Source organism: Meriones unguiculatus, chromosome 9 (genome assembly GCF_030254825.1).
Source record: "Meriones unguiculatus strain TT.TT164.6M chromosome 9, Bangor_MerUng_6.1, whole genome shotgun sequence".
Classification (NCBI taxonomy): Eukaryota; Metazoa; Chordata; class Mammalia; order Rodentia; family Muridae; genus Meriones; species Meriones unguiculatus.
This window is the reverse complement of record NC_083357.1, coordinates 71,725,070-71,744,504: the sequence shown is the minus strand read 5'-3', so window position 1 is coordinate 71,744,504 and position 19,435 is coordinate 71,725,070. Positions and strand designations below refer to the sequence as shown.

Sequence of the window (19,435 nt, the reverse complement as noted above, 5' to 3'; positions counted from 1 at the left end):
GGTCAGATGAATTGGTCAATTAAAATGAAGTCTAAGCTCAAAAACTGGGTATGCTATTACTCCCTTTCGTCTTATTTGCTAGTGCAAAAGACTGAGTCAATGTAAACATCCATAAACTATGAATCAAATCCAGCTTGGACACAGACACAGTGCGAAGGACCTATCAAAAAAGACCGAGCTGGGTCGCTATGTAAAGATATGACTCCATCTTCAAGATAGGGTGTTAAGTGGAAAAGAGTGAGGTAAGGAGTAAGAGCATTTTAAGGTGTAGGTGTGACATGTGCACAGATATCCCTGGGATAAAAAATAAGTTGTAAGAGCAGTTGATAACTGGGCAGAAATTAGAGGAATTAAGACAAAGGCAGTAGATGGTTGATGGGACAGTACTTTGGGGACCACAAGGGTGGAACTTGACCACTCCCGTATTGTAAACGCCTGCTGTGCCAATTCTAAGCCTACGCTGTTTTAATAATGGTTGGACAAAAATTCAGCTGCCTCCAGCGACCTGATACAAGACAGCTCCAAAGCACACCTCTTGCCTGGGGTAGAGGGATGGAGTGGCAGCTCTCGCCTACAGTTTAGATAGAGGGAGTGGCTTCTATCTACTTCAGGTCCTTGGGTGCAGTTCAATTCCTCATGCCTCACTTGGTTTGCCCACACGAACTGAAACCATAAAAAAAGCTAAATTTTGTCCTTTAGGCTACAGAGTACCTTATCTCTCATCCATGATGGTTCTCCATTCTTGGTGGAGCTGACATGCTATCCCATCTTTGTTCTGTGTGCTCACGTGTCTATTCCCAACCAGCAGCATCGGCAGCTTCTTCATGTGCGTGGAAGACGGATACTGTGTTCATACAGGGGCTGGAAATACATCCAGCCTAGGAAAGAGCCATTTTTACATGGGCCGGGAGTGCATTTTATATGCCAAAGCTCGGTCTCTCAGTCACCGTATAGCGGTGTGGCTTCTTTGTGCCACACTGGCGGCAAGTTTCTGCTGTCTCAGCAGCCTAGCCTAGCAGGAGCTGGCCACTGCACACCCATCCCTGCCAGAGGGAGAGCCAGCCCAGGGTGAGAGGAGGCCCCAGATGTTACTGACTCGAAGCACATTTTCTCAATTCACTCCAGAAGTTATTTCCCTCATCTCCAAGCCTGATTCTCACGATTGGGTTCAAAGGGTTTTGGACAATTCTTGTTTCAACTCCCTTCATGTAACTAATGGCGACATATCCCTTAGTTTTTCAGCTGAAACAGTTTCCTTACTATGCCACTTAATCACACGCCCAGAGTTTTGTGTGGTGTCCATTTTTCCCAGTTACTTGAGTACAATGACTCTCTTATATGGATACCTTCTTCAGTCTTTATATGATTTCTTATAGATACCAAGTATTCTGTGCTCATAGACTGCATGCAATCTTTAACATATCCAGAAACAGCCAGTATTGGGAACATTTTATTTGGAAAGATTTTTAACATGATTTATCTTCGTTTTCCATTAAGGCAATAACATCCTTCCTTTTGTGGAGGCAGATGGGGAAACAGCATCTGAAGCTACATCAAGTTCAGACTAAAGTCACAGCCAGACACTTTGCATTCAGATGCAGCAGGAATCCCGGGCTGGGAGCTGGAAAGGGTCATTTATTGGCTTCCTGATCCTACTGTGGAGGAATGAAGCCAACACCCCATGTTTTCATTGCTTTGGAAGATGACATCCTTCCATCCCTAAAGAAGACACCGTTGGGATAAGCCTTCAGTAAGGCAGAGGGAGGTTAGCTTTGGTTCACAATGCTGTGGCTTTTAAGCTTTTGGTAGGTTTTCGTGGAAATTGCTTATCTAGTGGGGCTATTCAAACGCACAATGTCCCTTTTAGTTTGTTTTTTAAATCCAGGCAGTTCCTCGTCAACATTCTACCCTTGACATCCAGCTACATGTGTGTATATGCCTGTGCAAGCATTTGGGTGAGGAAGGGACATATATTATTGGCACATATCAACCCCCAGGAACTTTAGTTGGCGAAAGGCTTTTGTAGTACCAACAAAGTGAGTGTTGGTAATACTGGCAGCAACCAAGTATCCTGATATTTAAAAGCAAATGAAGCTGAGCAGGGTTGTTTCTGACTGTCACTAGATACCACAATGACCAGACACCTAACAAACAGGGCTAAATGCATGGAGATGCTCCCAGAAGGGTAGAGGCTTTGTAAACCCTCCATATCTGCCCTTAGTAGGTTTACTCTTCACTACACTTTCCTTGAATCCCCAGTTTTGCAGGCTCCCAGAGACTCCCGGGATGCCCAGAGCTTGACTGATTTGTCAGATGCTACAGTGGCCTGGAGACAAGAATGGCAAGAAAGGGAACCACAGAGCAGGTAGGGTTCTGAGGGGAATGGGGCAAACTCACAGGGAGACAGGCTGAGAGAAGGAGATGCAAAGAGAGGCTGTGACCATCCCTTGTGGGCCTCTAGCAACAGGCTTTATTTAAGGCAAGTTTGATGATCCCCTCCAGGTCCTCACTCTGAACAAGGCAAAAAGCAGCGAGAGCAAACAGGCTTAAGAGATAAGGAGACCATTAAGAACACTGTAGTTTTTATCCTTGGCTACCAAGGAAAGCAGAGCAGGAATCTGAAAATAACTTCTTTAAAAATTTTTTTTTTCCTGGTAGAATTTCAAAAAATGATAATAATAAAAAGGAGAGTCGATCTTCTGGAGGAAAAAAAAAAAAAAAATAGGAGGGAGAAGCACATACTGCTAAGTATAGTAAAGCTACTTGGCCAAACAAATATGCGCTTTCTGGAATCTTATAGAGTGTCTCCAACGTTCAGTCCTTTGGAATGGCTCGAATGGTCCTCTGTATCCTGGGAGCACCCTGTGCCGACTCCCAGGGTTGACTGTGTCACGTTCTGGCTTGCTGGGTCCCTGGGCCTTACACCCTTTTCATCCCTTTCCCCATGAGGCAGGCAAACACAGTCATGACCATTTTAGGGTTCACTTCAACCAGGTCTTCTGGAAGGGCATACACTCGTGCACCAATTTTTCGAGCCATAGAGATGGCATACCTGAAAGGGAGAACAAAGGCAGATCTGAGCAGCAGTGGGGGAGGAAGACCCTTTAGGAACATAGACAGAGCATCCTTGGTGAGGGCGGGGCTGGTCACCCATCTCCCCACATGTGCAGACCAATCTTGGCTCAATAAGCTCTCCCCCCACCCTCCCGAAGCATCAGTCCTGTTGTCTAGTCTTATGATAATGGTGAAACATATTTTGCCCTTGAAGAATTTCCCAACTTCTATCTATGCATATGTATATGTGTTCATGTGGGTAGAGGTCAGGGGTCAACACTGGGCGTCATCTTCAATCACTCTTGACCTTATTTTTTGAGACAGAATCTCTCGCTGAACCCCAGTGAGCTCACTGATTTGGGTAGGTTGGCTGGTCAGCAGGCCTCAGGGAATCTCCTGCCTCTACTCCAGCCCTGGAATTATAGGTATACATGACCACATATGGCTTTAAGCATGGGCATTGGGCATCTGCACCCAGAGCCTGTGGTTAAGTGGCAGGCACTTTGCCAATGGAGCCATCTTTCCAGGCTCTCTGATGCTGCTTTTGAGACCCATTGGAAGAATAGTCTTTGGGGGGTACAGAGAAGGTCCAAGAACTGCTAGGGACAAGCACAAGCTTCCCAAGGACTGCATTTCAACTGCAGAAACAGAAGAAGAAAACTGCCTGTATACTATCTTGCCGTGCATAATTCCCGGGTATATAATTTCTTGTTCCGTGTACAGGGGTTTTTATTTACAGTGTGTGCTGCTATTAGAACAGTCGGAGTTTTGTGTGCTGCGTTTTTCCAATGAACCCATCACAGACACACTGGAGCCTCAGTGTCCTACGCGTTACATAATCTCTGTTAGCTGTGACCTGTTTTCAAATGAATCCAAGCTGTTACGCTCCTTTGTTCCCTCATTTGCCGTAACCCCTTGCTGCAGCTACTCCACAGATTCTCCCCCACTTCCTCCTGCTCTCCAAAAGAACATATTCGTGCTTTAGTGACCGAATTAACTTAAGAGCAATGCCCATTCTTCCTCCTCATCCATCTCTCAATAACTTCCTCCACAGTAATTACTAATGAAGGAAAATGAACGCTTCCACTACAAAACACAGAGGGAAAGTTGCATGAAAATCTGTGAGTGCAAAACAAACAAACAAACAAACAAACAAGAACAGAACCCAAAACAAAGCCCCTGACATAATATTGCCTCAAAAAACATAACCATTCTTAGCACTTGGTGGACTTTTTCTCACCACACTTGTTTTCATTCATTTCACAGTGTGTGTGTGTGTGTGTGTGTGTGAGCTTGCATGTGTGTATGAGTGTGTGTGAGGCCAGAGGACAAGTTTACATGTGGTTCCTCGGGCTCTGTCCACATTATTTCATACTTTTTTATTATCTTAGTTTTTTGGACAGTGTTTCTCACTGCAACTCACCATTTTGACTAGAGTGACTAGCTAATGACCTGCGTGGATCTGCCTGGTTTTGCCTCCCTGGCAAAGGGATTACCTCCCAGGCTACCACACTGTTTGAAGGCATACACTTTACTCTCAAACTCTTCAAACTTTTTTTTTTTTTTTTTTTTGTAAAGACGTTTGTTTGATTTTGTTTTGTTTTTAAATGCTAGAAATGAATACAGGGCCTCCTGGATAACAGGGCTTGTTCTTCTCTCTGTCTCCAGCCCTGAGCAAGTTTGAAAGAATTCTGTGTCTTGTCCTTGAATGGCAATGCACAGGGGCCAGGCCTCTGAAGTCAGATTCTGAGTCTCCCCCGTGCAGCTTAAAAACTGTGTGACTTTCCCAAGTCCCTTAAGCTGAACTCAGTGCCCAGGACTGGCTAGTTTCAAGCCTTTGGGTTGTTTCATTTTGTTTTCTTGGTGTTCGTTTATGTAGAATTTCTGTCTCTTCCATCTGCTTCCTGATGGCTTACCTGTCCTTGCAGATGGGATGGGTGCAGCTCAGGAGTCACTTTCTCTAAAGAGCTACAGTCCCCTCCTGTCACCCCATCCTTGTACTTCCCTTTATCTATCCCAACAAACTTTTGCAACCACAGTTTAACTCTATCCTCTCTCCAACACACTGTATGGAGAATTATCATATGGGGAGCAAGGACCTATTTTCCAAAGCTGAACACAGAGAAAAGGGCTCTGCTGGGATTTTAAGGCAGGGATTACCATGAATTCTAGATTTGTAGGAGACTTGGTTGTGTCTCTTCTTCAGGATATGGGGAAGTCATGAACCCCATAATCTCCAACTGTGACCTTATTTGGAAATACAGTGGCCGCAGATGTCACAAGACAAGGTTACGCTGCAACAGATCCAATATGGCCTGTGTCTTCATACAGGAGAAGACACAGAGGGGAAAGGCAGACATGTGAAGTCACACACACACAGTGGGTAGAGACAGAGATTAGGGTTATGCTTCTGTAAGTCAACGCCAGGAGAGAGGCCTGGGAGAATATGCCTCAGAACTCTTGGTATCAACCAGCCCTGATGGCAGCTTGATTTCTAGTTTCTCTGATTAGGAAAGAATGAATTTCTGTTGTTTTAAACCACCCAGTTAGTGTGTACGCTATCATGGCACCCCCGGGGAGTTAACATGAATTCATCTCAGAAAGGAACCTCTGCAGAGCAACAGTTCGTAAACTTTGTATAAGAGGCCAGACAGCATCCTGTCTTGGCCTTTCAGCTAAGGTCAAGTGAAGCCCAGACAGTAGCTCCCTTAGGTTTTGCTGCAACTTCTGAATCTACGTAAATAAATGGACTGTGATCCAATCAAGCTTTATTTATAGTCCGCAGGCTCCCATCCTACAGGGTTCAGTGGGCAGGACAGGTTACATGGTGACTCAGCTGGTGACATTCCCAACAGTGATCTCTGTTCTGCCTACTCGCCTCTGTGGATACTCATGAGTGAAGTGCTCGTATGTGAGCTTTACACACCAAGCTTTAGTTTTGAAATCCATGGATTAGGATTAAGAAACTAGTTTTATAAAAGAGTGTAGCCTTGCTTATCATTCAGGAGGATAGTTTAGGTTTTGTTCCATCCTAACACAAACAATCTTAAACTGCTCCTGTAACCCGCCTACACAGATAAGGAGACTGTAATACATTATGAGAAGAAAGATCAGAAATAGCACAGATGAAGTATTTGTACAAGGCACAAACATCAGATTCCACAGCCACCCAGCTGGCACCTGTGCCCCCTTCTCTCGTCCTGCAGTTTATTTACATACTTTGCATTGTTGAGTTTCTCTTCATCATCCAGGTTTTCTGTCTTTAGAAGGTCATAGTTTATGGAGCCTGGTTGAATGGCATCAATGAGATCCAGGACTGGGAGGCTGGTGCTAATCTTTGGGTCCTAAGTAGAGAGAAAGAGGGTTTATCAACATATCCTGGAGTTACTTCTGTCTGCCTTGAGGGAAGGGGGTAGCTCCTTCTTCTTCTGTGTAGGCTAGACATAGAAAAGAAGCGACTAAAGATGTCAGAAGAACCTCGCTTTGGATAAGAGGAGCCTCGTGGAGTGCGTGGCAGGAAACAGGTGAGGGTATGGGTAGACCCGGTGACAGTAGATCCTCTTTCTCCGAGGAACTTGGGGAAAACTCAGGGTTTCCATGGAGACAGCAATAGTGTGATGAAACACAATGACAGCAACTAACACACTTTGCTCAGCCTTTTCTTGTCACCACATGCCTCAGGAATAGGCATTGCATTTATTCTTTTGTTTTACCTTTTGAAGCCTATTTTGTAATAGAAGCACAGCATTGTATGTGTTCATCATGCTTTGAAGTACATAGGCATTAGGGGGAGGCTATATTTAGCTAACAGATGTATATAGCCTTATGGAGTGGTCATTTTTGTGGTGTAGGTGTTTAATATTGACATTTAATCTTTGTTACTCTGCCCAGTGCTGGGAACTGAACTCAGGGCCTCATGCAAGTCAACATATGCTGTAGCACTGAACTAGGCCTTCGGCTTCCACAGTGAACCTTCATTTACAGAGAAGAGGGAATCTCTAGGGCTGAAGGAGTTGCTGGCAATTGGCAGAGCTGGGATTTGGACTTAACAGCCTGGACATCTGTAAATGTTTGGATGTGCACATCTCATGTGTAGGACGCTCCTCAGACCTGGACGCACAGAGCTCCGCATGTGTGCTTCCTCTATTCATGGTCCCGGGGATAAGGAGTGTGCCTGTGTTACCACCAGCGCATGCCTGAACGGTGTGAATCAGAATGAACTCTAAGGCTTGTACCAGTCCCCTTGCTTTCATTTTCCTATACAGGTAAAGCAGTCATTTGTAGTATCAGAATGAGTCTTTTTTACTGTTTCTTCTTTGCGATAAAAGAACTACTGCAGTTTAAAACTACGATGGAATCATACCCCAAGGCCCTGCCTTCCCCCCCTGCCTTCTGCCCTTGGTGTGGAGCTGACAAGGGGAGAGAGGGAGTGGGCATCTAGCCGATGAAATGGGCTTATTTCCCAAGTGGTTAATCGAGAGTGAGCTGTATTCATAGTTTTAGAGTCTCACTGAAAAGGGACTCGGCTAATCTGACCTTTCCTTTGGTATCACCACGAGGCCCTTTTTAATTAGTGCTGCAAATGACTTAGTGAGAAGCCAGAGCAAATTAAGCCAGAATGACCTGTGGAATGAGGGAACTGTCAAGTACTCCTAAAAAGTGACTCTCTCGGCATGGCTTATCAAACCCGGTCCCCACAAGAACTCCCAGGACACCAGCATGGAATGGGTGTTCTCCAAGGAGAAGCGACTGTGACTGGCCAGTTCATAGCCATGGCGAAGTGACCCGTGGCCACCCTGCCCCAGATAAAGGTACTTTCCCTTCACCTTAAAGTACAGCGCCTGCATGTATGGACTGTGACCCCGAAAGCCTCCTAAGCTGTACAGTTTCCTTACTTACAAACTCCGGAAAGCGGCAAAGACAAAGTCGGAGGGAAGAGCCCCTGGGACTCAGAATGGAACAGTAGCCGGGATGCCTTTGAATTCATTCGACCCAGCTGCCTTTCCAAATCTCTTTCTGGAAACATCTACTCATGTCACTTACTGGCCTCCACTCTCACCTGTGCTCAGCCACCCGGGCAGAGCAAAGGGCCTGAGGTGGCGCGGGGCCGTCCCACATCCCGGATGAGCTCATAGCAGATGGAGCTTGTGGCGCTGCCCTACCAGGCTGCCTTTGTCCTTCCTGTGGAGAAGAGACTTTAATCTCTCTTCTCCTTCCTGCGGGTAGGAGGGATCCTTCCCCACAAATCCTGCCTTTAAGTTAGAACACTGAAGTTGCGATGCACGGACATTAGTGAGATATGGATCAAGTTTCCAGGTCCTTGAGAAAGAGTCTTGCTAACAGACAGCCAAGTTAATAAATCTCATAATATATAATGGCATTATTAATAAAAAAAGGATTGGGATAAAGTACATATTTTCCCCTCCCCCAAAAATATCACATAAGATATCCTTTTGGTATTTTACACTTTACCATTATAATGTAAAAAACTCTAACCTGGGGAAGCATGCACATTAGAAAAAAAATTTATTACTGTGTTTTATACTGTTTCAAAAGAATAGGGTCTAAAATGAGTTGCTTAAAAACTGTTTAAAAGTAACAGTTTATAAGTAACTGTTCAAGGAAATTTGTTAGTGGAATGGCCATGAACATTAAAACAGAAGTGAATCATTTAACAAAGGCCCCTCAACATTTAATGAAAACAAAGGGAGAAGCAGAAGATGAAAACTTTTACCTTGAAACTAGAGATGGACGAGCTTTTCTGCGCCTCCTTCAACGTTTCATTCACCCAGTTGACAATAATGTCATCATTGACCTTCTGTCCACCACCAATCTCTTCCAGGATATTCAGTGTGTACCTGAATGAAATCAAGAATGATTATTATTATTATTATTTTACAGAAAAGTAGCTAAGATGTTCTCTTCTTTCTAGACAGACCATGAAAGAGAGTCTGAGCACTATTTATCACATTGGAGAGGGAAAGGAGTATTCAGTAACACTAGTCGCTTCTGCTCATCCTATGTTCATTGCTGCTCTGCTCACAACAGCTAGGAAATGACACCAGCCTGGAGGTCCATCAACAGATGAACGGGTAATGAAAAACGTGGTACATTTATGCAGTGGGATGTTACCTGGCTGTGAAGAAAAGTGAACTGTGAAATTCCCAGGTAAATGGAAACAATTCATTCTGAGTGGGGTAACGCAAACCAAGAAAGGCAAACACATTTTCTCTCATTTGTGGAGGCTAGCCTTGAATGTTCTGGGGAAGTACATTCTGTTTGGAACACCCACCGAGGTCAGGGAATTAGTCATGGGCTGTCAGGGGTGACTGTCAGGTGAAGAGGAATAAAACACAGTGCTATAAAGGGTTATACAGGGGGAATGGTGGTGCAGGAGGGGTTTAAAGGGAAGAGTGATGGGAAGTCAGAATAGAGGAGGGGATATGGGGAAGGATAATTAAAGATAAAGACCTTTAAAAAAAAGTCCTAAAAGGTCTTGTGGAAACCTATGATAGCAGAAGCTTCATAAAACACCCCCCCCACACACACACACAAACGTATAAAAAGAGTTCAAATGGAGTCACCCTAGACTAACTTGGCAACTAAGCTCCGGTTTTTATAGTAAACTACAAAGCTAATGCTCTCTTGTACCTGCTGCCCTTGCTCTGGGAAATAAGAGCAAGCAGGAGGGTGGAGATGGTGGTAGGGCAGGAGGGTAGAGATGGAGCAGAGGATGCATCTAGCCTTCAACATTATTCTTAAAGGGACCAGACACATTAAGAAGCAAGGGCCGTGAGTTAATGTCAGAGATGGTCCCTAACTCATGGACTGGCTCTTGGATCACTTCCACCTGAGCGGGGAACAGCCTTACCAGGCCACAGAGGAAGACAAAAAAGTCAGTCCTGATGAGACCTGATAGACTATGGTCAGATGGAAAGGGAGGAGGACCTCCCCAATCAGTGGACTTGGGGAGGGGCATAGGAGAAGAAGAGAGAGGGAGGGTGAGATTGGGAGAGGATGGGGGAGGGGGCTACAGCTGGAATACAAAGTGAATAAACTGTAATTATTAAAATTAAAAAAAAAAAGAAATCCCCCCCCCAAAAAGCGGGGCCCAGTGAGACTGCTCAGCAGGTAGAAGTGATTGTCATACAGGCCAGAGTCAGAGCTCCAGAACCCATGGAGAGGTGGGAGGACAGAAGCAGCTTCACACAGCTGTCTTTTGTCCTACACACTCGAGCTGGGGCATGCACACCTGTACCAACACCCACAAACACATCACAGCCACCCACACCACCACTACACAGATAATAAATAACATCATTTTGTTAAAAGTTAGCATTCTTAAATTTAAAACGTCATGAAAGTTCCAGCAGTGAACAGAATAAAGGGGAAATATCAGCAAGTTGTTAGGAATACAGTCACAAAGACAACCTCAGTCTTTCCACAGTGGTTTTAGAATTGGTGTTTTCCCAGGGAAAACATTTGGTATAGGATCCACAGGGTCCTTGAAATTCTCCTGCAAGGAGTTGATAACCCGTTTCTTTCTCAACTGGAAGGAAGCCAGCAGGTGAGCCACAGGCAGGCTTGCTGACATCATGGTTCAAGTGTGCAGGAGTGGGTCCTATTACCCACCAATGACCTCTTCTCAGACTGGAACCCAGGAAGCTGGAGATTGGCTCTCACCTCAGAGGGCCTGCCTGAATGAGGGCACCATCTACTCAGGTGCCTTGAATTCTGCTTACATCATCCATCCTGCAACTCACTCTAGTGACCTATTCTACACAAAGCACAATATTCACACAACTGTCCCCTGGGATTTCACTTTTAAAATTCAGAATTAGAGTGGTGCCTGGCTTGCTCTGGGCTAACATAGCTTCCTGCCATTGAAAATGGGAGCAGCGGCCTTGGAAGCTTTTGTCATTTAAAAATCTCTTTGAATTAAAAAAAAAAAAGGGTTTATTTATTTGAACATTTGACTGTATGTATGTATGTATGTATGTATGTATGTATGTGCATGTACCTGGTACCTGAGAAGGTCAGAAGAAGGAGTTGAGGGGCCTGGAACTGGAGATACTCTTAGTTTGAAAAAGATCCTGCCTTTACTAGCAGCCATATGCATTAATTTATTTGCATTTAAGACAATATTTAAGAATTTCTGCCCAGTGAATGGTTCAGCGAGGCATGGCCTGAAAGTAATTACCTCAGTAAGTCTTTCCTATGTATAACCTGATGGGGCAAAGCGACACAACCTTCTATCTGCTTCCTTCATTCCAGATGTGTTCTTCCCCTTGTCAGAAATCCAGCCATCCTCTGCTGACCAGCTAAGGAAACAAAAGCTGAGTTTTTCTTCACTCTCTTGACTCTGGGAATTAAGTGCTACAGGGGAGAACCAACCTCTACCCAAAGATCTGTCTGTTAGAACAAAAGTCCACCAGAGAACAGAGAAGCTCCTGCTGGGCTGGCAGAGGGGGGGTGCTTTTGAGGTGGTTCCTAGCATTCCGGTCTTAACAATAACCTTTCAGGGTGGCATAGAGTTCTGATGAGTACAGAACAGTCTTGCTGCCACCTCTAACACAGATTGGTTGAGTGAGAAAGGCAAAGAGCAGGAAGATTAGAATTGGGCTGTAATATCAAGTAGTCAGTGCAGGAAGCAACTGCTCATTAAGATACAGATTCAAAACGTGAAACAAAGGCCCAGAGACAGCTCTGTGGGTAAGAGCACATCCAACTTCCGCAGAGGGTCTGGGTTTTAGTCCCCAGCACCCATATGAGGTGGTTTACAACCACTTTTACTTCCAGAACACCCTCTTCTGGCCTCCACACAAACACAAAGACTCACACACACACACACACTTTTATTTTTTTAATTATTATCACACGCGACTGTGTGACTGTGTTATTAGCTAGAATGCTACTGACAAAATCTCAATATTGCCAGCAACTGTAAAACACACCGGGCTGAAGAGCCTTTTGTCCAGATGAAACAGCATTGTGAGCCCCAGGTCCAGCCGGTTCCTCTCTCAACAAAAGAGGACTGATGTAGGGTGACTGTGAGAGCCCGGGAAAGATGGGATAGCCGTTGCTTGCCCTCCTGCCTTCCCACAGTCAACACTCGTTTTATGTATTTAACATTTGATAAGAGGGACAAAGCTTGGTGTTTTGTTTGTAGAGGTCCTAGTCCGAAGTCACCGTCCACAGCCTGTGTGGCTGGAGGGAGTGCTCTCACTTGCCTGCCTTGATGTCTCTGTTCTCTTGTTTCACTCTGGCATTGCCACCTGCTGGAAGTTTACTCGTTTTAAGCTTTTGTCTCCTAATTTACACATTGTTTGCCAGCTGTCCAAGCTTAGAATGATTTCCATGCTTCTGAAGGGGGAAAGGCAGGCTTAGGCAAAATGACAAGCCATTTATTGTCCTGATAAATGACCAAATTAGCATATCTGTGCGATCCAAGTGAAATAAATTGTACCTAGACCTGGATGCAAATCGAATAGATCTGTTACTATGTGTCAGGGAGAGGGGGAAAAAAAGAAAGGAAAACAAAACAAAAACAAACCCCTTCTGGTACCATTTACATAATCACCAGTCATTTTTCCTCCTTCAATAGTAATGTATTTCTCTGTCCACTTCTCTGTATGCAGAAATCTTCTGCATACAGCTGCAGCAGCAGACAGGACTTACCAAATACAAGTCAGCCCTATTGAAGGGCTGGGGGCCATGTGTGGGTGAAACTTCTGAGAAAAGCCAGCATAGAGAATAGTCTAAAAAACCAGGAGCACCACTTCCTCTGGGCTATGAACAAACCCTCTCCTAATAATGGACTTGACAGTCTGAGAGCCTTACCTGTGTGCAACACACACACACACACACACACACACACACACACACACACACACTCTTCCCCCAAACAATGTGGCTAGTCATCTGCTAGCAACCCAGGACCCCATCTGTATTGAGCTGAGGGCATACCCATCTCTGAATGATGGAATAAGCTTTTCCTTTCCTTGATGGGTAAACACAGATAAACCCTTTTCAGTCATACTCCATTACGTCTGAGTAACACAATCTGGCCTAGACAGGATCCGGGGACACGTACAACAAGACAAACTGCGTCCTCAAATGAACTTCTAGGAAGAATCTCCTATCTGTCCTCTAATGCCTTTACATAATTGGGAATGTATACAATTAAGATAAGATGCATGTGAGGCAAAAAAACAAATACTTAAGCCTATCAAAATAAGAGTGCTCAAACTGTGCTCCTACTAGCCAAACTCCTGTGCTCTCAAAAGGAAGCCCCCAATACTAACCAGTCCCCTCACCCATGCGGCTTGCTCTCACCCTCAATGGAATAGTTTTTTCTGATTTGCACCACTGTCCACTTCTGAATAGGCTTGCTTAGGTTTTCTTATCATTAAATTAGAACATAGAAATACTATCCTATATCGTAATCCATGAGAAAATGTATTTACAACAATGAAAATAACTTTTGCTTTAAAGCCATGGATACCCAAAGCCTTTCTGTTTAGAATTCAAAACATATGTGAAAGCAATGAAGCTCGTTTAGAAATAGTTCATGGACCTATATACTGGGGAGACTGGTACTTAGAAACTTTCAGTCAAGGGTGTCCAACCCATGGCCTGTGGACCCCATGTGACTGAGGATAGCCATGAATGTGGCCCAACACAAAAGCCATAAACCCACCTAAAACATTAAAGATGTTTTTGAAATTTTGTTGGTGACTCAACTGCATGGTGGCTCTTGAGCGTAAGCTTTAAGGATGACAATAACACTGTGTCACAATGTCAAAGGTGAGACATACCTACTGTGATTTGAATGTCAAAAGTTCCCCCATGGGCTCATGCAGTTGAACACCAATTGGTCTCAGCTGGTGATGCTGTCTGGGAAGACTGTGGAATTTTTAGGTGGTGGAGGAAGTGAGTCACTGGGGGGGTGGGCCTTGAGGCTATAGAGCCCAGCCTCGGTTCCTGTTCAACTCTGCTTCCTGAATTGGACACAATATGATCAGCCAACTTCCTAGAACTAACAATATGACTTCCATGCCTGTCTTCTCTGCCATGAGGATCTATATCCCTCTTTGGACGCTAAGCCAAAATAAACCCCTTTCCCTTTGAGCTGCTTTTGCCTGGCTATTTTTATCACAGCAATGGAAAAGGAACTAAGATAATGACTGCATGTGACGTACAGTAAGACAGACAGGGTTCAAATTTCTTTAGCTATTGCGCTCTCCCACACATCATGAAATCTATATCTTATCAGTTAGGAGAGCCCCAATTTTGAGAATGGGTAAAGGCAATGTTGAGTCGGGGACTGAAATACACCATGATCACTCCTGATTATCTTCCAGCTAGTGGAAACGATGGCACAATTACATCAAGAACCAATCATGAAAATTGGGATCTGCAGATGTGAGCTGAAGCTGGGTGAGGGACGCAATCACAGTGTCTTTGTCATGACCTTGTTAGTCAGAATATAACCTGACATGTGATTTCTAGAGCTTCCCTGAAGGTACAATGTAAGTTATGTCACACTGATGGAAGGATATAAGATTCTACCTGAATGTGATATTTAAAGAGAAACAAGTTTGTTTTTATTTAATCTGTTTTCTATTTGTATTCTCTTACGGATATCCGAATATCACCAGGTAGTTATTAATTAACCAAGTTTACATCTGGCTCCCAAACATATCTAAAGTTCTCTACTAAAGAACTTTTATAGAGATAAGCTTTAAAGTTCTTTATTAATAGAATATTATGACATAAAAGGGAACAGACATCAACACCTAACACACAATGTGATTTAGACTTGAACAGAAGGAAGGACGGGATAGTGGCCTCTGGAAGGAAAACAGGGGAGCTGAAGAAGCCCTGAGACTGCACATCTCAGAGAGGTCTCCAAGCTGCATGCGAAGAGAAAACTGAAGAAGATTTAAGGAGCCTAAAATTTGCAGTACAGCATTTTAGATAGGAGAGTATTGGCATAAAAAGGAAAGCATAACCAAGAAGGAAAGCCCCAGGGATCTTCAGAGGGTTCCTTCAAATTTCAACTGAGTTTGGCCCAAGGCACTCATTTGTGTCTGGGAAAAGAACAGCATGAACACATGGAGAGCACATGAAGCTTGAAATGATTTGGTTCCCACCAGCTGAAAGGAAAGAATTAATAACACACGGGTCACCAGTTAACATGCTCATTTAGTTTCTTATTAATAAGCAGGAAATGAGTTCTGGAAGAGTAAGCTCAAACCAAGCCTCAAAAGAGTGAAACTGGGCTGAACCTAACCCCATCTCAGAACAAAAACCAATATATTGTTAAAGGAATATAAAAATATCCTGTAGCAAGGAAGGGAAGCCTTATAATGTTTGGCACATGATCAGAAGAATAGGCACCATGCAAAGAAGTAAGAGCATAGGGCTTGCACTGAAGATAAGAGTGGGTAGAAACAGTCAAGAAAAGGAGCCATCACATATCCATAACTATATCCATATGCTCAAGAAATAACTTTGCACATACTCAAAAGAAGCATATTTCATACACAGGAGCAAAGGCAAGGGTGACACCGGGTTTCTGCTTTTAACAACACAGGCAAGAAGACAGTGAACAGTATTTTCAAAGCACTTAAAGTAAAACACATGAACATAGGACCCTACATTCAGAGAAAACATATTTCAGGAATAAAAAAAAGAAATAAAGGGTTTTCTGGCTTATAGAAATAGAAACTATTCATTATAACAAACCTGCACTTTTAGCAGGATTCTAGATGTAGGAAAAGGATCTAAGGTGGAGATGTAAACCTATCTGAAAGTAATTCACTGTATTGATACTAAGTAGCTGAAGGTTAGAGGATGAGAAAAGATAAGCCAGTCAAAAGAGGAAGTAGGGGTGACTATGTTAATGCCAGGGAAAAACTGTGCAGAACCAAGAACATGACCAGGCACACAGAAGGACACTCCGTAATAAGGTAAAAGTAGGATTCATTCAGACAAACTAATAATGTAAAACACTAATGAACCCACAATAGGTTTTCATAAGAATTAAAAATTAAAAGAAAAAAGTAGTGAAAAACAAAAAGCACTTCCTTATTTACTAAATTTAACTTAAGTTATGGTTTTACTACATTAAATCACTTTCCTAAAAATTTCCTATTATGTTTCCAGATAAATGATCCATTCACTAAAATCTCATTCATCCCATGGATCGGATTACCTTCTCATGAGCTGCCAAACCAGTGCCAATGTGAGAGTGTGGTTTCCTTCATTGAGATCTTGTCCTGCGATGCCAACTAGGGAGAACTTAGCTTGATTCTTCCCCAGATCCACTGCATAATTACAGTTCTCAAGCTGTCAGTGAGGCAGAAAGGAAACGACTTTTATGGCATCATCTCGGTTATGATGAACATCAGGAAAAGATGATAAAGATAAAGACACAAAATAAAACATCAGGCCCGCATGATCTCAGCTATCGACCGGTTGTGTGCTAGTATGGTTCTGTGCGTTACGAAGGGAAAATGCTATGATCCACATCAGAAGAAACATATTCTCATGAGGACTCTCGTGAGCATTCACACCATGTAGCGAGCCGCCGTCACTTACATCTGTGATACTTCTAAAATAGCTAGATTTTTGCATACAGACGGACTGGAAGATGTACACAGATGTACACAGTGGATAGACACGCAGGGCATATAGCCCCATGGCCACTCAGGGATCGCTAAGGGACCACAGATGGCAAGCAAGATGGCTCAGTGGGTAAAGGAACTTGTCACTGAGTCTGACGAACCGAGTTCCATTCTTGGAACCTGCACACGCACACAGGAAATAAATAAATATAAGAAGAATCACAGAGCTGAGGAGTGGTAGGAAGTGGCTGTGTCAACCCTATTGTCACAAAACAATGTCCCCCCTGTGTTGACAGCAGCCAAACCGTACCAGCCAAGCTGTGAGCACAAGGCTCCAGTTCTTTAGAAAATTAGAACGGCGATCTTGCAGGGGGCCGGAGGGAGACCCTGTGGCTTTGCTTGCTCTAATTAGTTAGATCAATTGGAAAATTTTCACGATAATGTGTGGGGACACCCAACACGAATCACAGATCAGTAATCAACCGCGATGACGGGGTTCACTGTCATGGAAGTACTCACAGGGTCTCTCACGGCTGCTCTATTATTCAATCCCCACTAAACACTCGAGGAAGCCTGGTCACGTGGTGGAATGTTCACAAAGCGCTTCTGCAGGCTAACCCCGCCACCTGCTCAGGAGCCACCAGGAAACTCACTGTTTACCTTTTTCATGTTGCCTCCGAGCTTGGGGTAGGGAGGCTTGTTGACTCTGTTCCAGTCAACAGGGACTTTGATCTTCTCATAGAGCTGGAAGATGACCAGGGCGTCCGATAAGTCACTGAAAAAAAGCAAGCACACAGAGTTCTCAGAGATCCAGCGTCCTGCTTGGGGGACGGCACAGTAAATGAGGCTCATAGTTCCTGCAACATTCCCACGAACCCCGGCAGTCTGCCAGGACCAGCTCCATCTTTAAAGATGTAGACATCGGGATTCAGAGAAATAGATTTACTCTTCCGGGTGACTAACTATGCCTCTTCCATGGACATGAACTGCCTTTAGGCAGGAAAAGGGACATGGCTTTAGCAATAGCACATGAGACGCTTATCCGCAGACTTAACACCCTCTGACTTGCCCGCGCCTGAGTGGATGGGTAGAAAGTTGTCACCTTGCAGAGGTGTAATTGTGGTATTGAATGCAGGTGCTAGCTGATGCTCTGGAAGTGGGTTTCTTAGCAAGGCAGGCCACCGTGGCATTCCTGCGTCCCACCGTGGTACCCATTGGGAAGAAAGCACACACCACAGTGGGACGGCGTGGGGGGTCCTGCGTTCTTTTGGGGTCTCTGTGCTACATATGGAGGATGAGCTCCCGATTCTTCTTACCTGTACAGGTGATTGACGCGAGGGTTGACCCCCAGTGAGTTCATCCAGTTCCTGAACGTCCGCTCTTCCCTTGTCTCACCTAGATCAGTGGAGACTGGTTAATACCTGCTCTAGAGCGGGGCTTATAATCTAGGTTTATCTATGGTGTACAGAACACAGATGAAAGCTATGAAATAGATGTGCTAATTTCTTCCCGTTTAATTTCTACAAACATGTCTACAGCATTTAACAAGAGGTGGCGGCACCAAGTAGGGTCTATAGAGCCAGCTGGATGTACGGAGGGAGGAGGCAGCTATGCCGTTTCAGGTGCGACGGGGGAAGAACAACATAGCCCAGATTGGGAAATGTGGAACTAGTGCTTCGTTTCTGGGGCCAGTAGAAGCTGAATAGGAGTGAGGAGAGAGTAGAGCATTTTGGAAGGCAATGAGACGTAAGAGTGCAAACATGCGCACAGAGGAAGCAATAGGCGAGCTCTCCGGATAGAGCACTGGGAAGCGGTGTGGCAGGGGTCTGCGTAGCGTGGCTGCAGAGGTAAGATGGCCTGCAGGTTGCAGCCGGGACTGGGAATCTCTGCATGCATGGTTGCAGGTTTACGGTGATATATTAGACGGTGCCAGTCGCTGCAGGTCCTTCTGTTTGATTGCTGTGATGAATTCTTGAGCAAGACAGAGACATAACGAAAGCTTTGCCAGATGTGTCTGGCTGCGGTGTGCGGGATTACTGAAGGGTGATGTGCGTTTATATTAAACACACAGAAGGGGTTGTATTTGGTACCGGAGTGTGGGACACATTTAACCGCTCGAGGAATGGAGGAACAGGTCCCTAGGATCTAACTGGCGCATGAGACAGTATGGGTCCAGAAGAGGAGAAAGGAAAATAATCTCGAGGGCATTTCAAATGAAGAATTATTGGTATTTGTTTACATAATCGAGTAAGAGTGCAGGGCAGAAAGATATCTTAGCGGAACTCAAGACTATTCGTTTTGGAGACTGAAATAAAAACAAGACAAAACAAAATGGGATGACAAATTGAAATGAGAATTACTACAGGGAGGCAGAGGATGCAGGAAGTGGGGAAGGCAATGGGGAGAGAGGAGAAGCGTCCGATTCTGCTGTATATGTGCTATATCGAGAAAGACCCTAACTGTGGTGCTAAAGTGACAGCTAGGAATGGATGACTAGTTGGCTTGATGCACAGATTGAAGATCAGGACGAAAAACCAACAAACCATGGGTTAGCCAAAGCATCAGCGCTGGATAGGGATGGACGCTGTGCCAGTAACTAGAGAAAAGTACTGGTGAAAAGGCTTTGGGCAAAAAAATAACCTGCACCTCCTTGAGTTAACAACGTTCATTCAATATTAATTTCCACTTTAGTTTTGTATCACTGTAGAGATCAGCTCATGTTTTTAAAAGGCCCAGTGAACATCTCTGGA

The 19,435-nt window shown here is 44.4% G+C and overlaps 1 protein-coding gene across 3 annotated transcripts in view; it reads right to left on the bottom strand.

The window, feature by feature from the left end:
- Positions 1 to 1,437: 1,437 nt before the first annotated feature.
- Lcp1 (lymphocyte cytosolic protein 1) overlaps positions 1,438 to 19,435 on the bottom strand; it is a 91,379-nt gene continuing 73,381 nt past the window's right edge. For all 3 annotated transcript variants that reach the window (XM_060391454.1, XM_060391453.1, XM_060391455.1), the window contains 6 exons: positions 18,002 to 18,080; positions 17,346 to 17,460; positions 16,274 to 16,407; positions 8,789 to 8,912; positions 6,274 to 6,398; positions 1,438 to 3,052 (listed from right to left, as the gene is read on the bottom strand). In XM_060391454.1, coding sequence (XP_060247437.1) covers positions 2,920 to 3,052; positions 6,274 to 6,398; positions 8,789 to 8,912; positions 16,274 to 16,407; positions 17,346 to 17,460; positions 18,002 to 18,080 — 710 coding nt within the window. In that variant the 3' untranslated portion in view covers positions 1,438 to 2,919. The remainder of the gene's footprint in view (positions 3,053 to 6,273; positions 6,399 to 8,788; positions 8,913 to 16,273; positions 16,408 to 17,345; positions 17,461 to 18,001; positions 18,081 to 19,435) is intronic.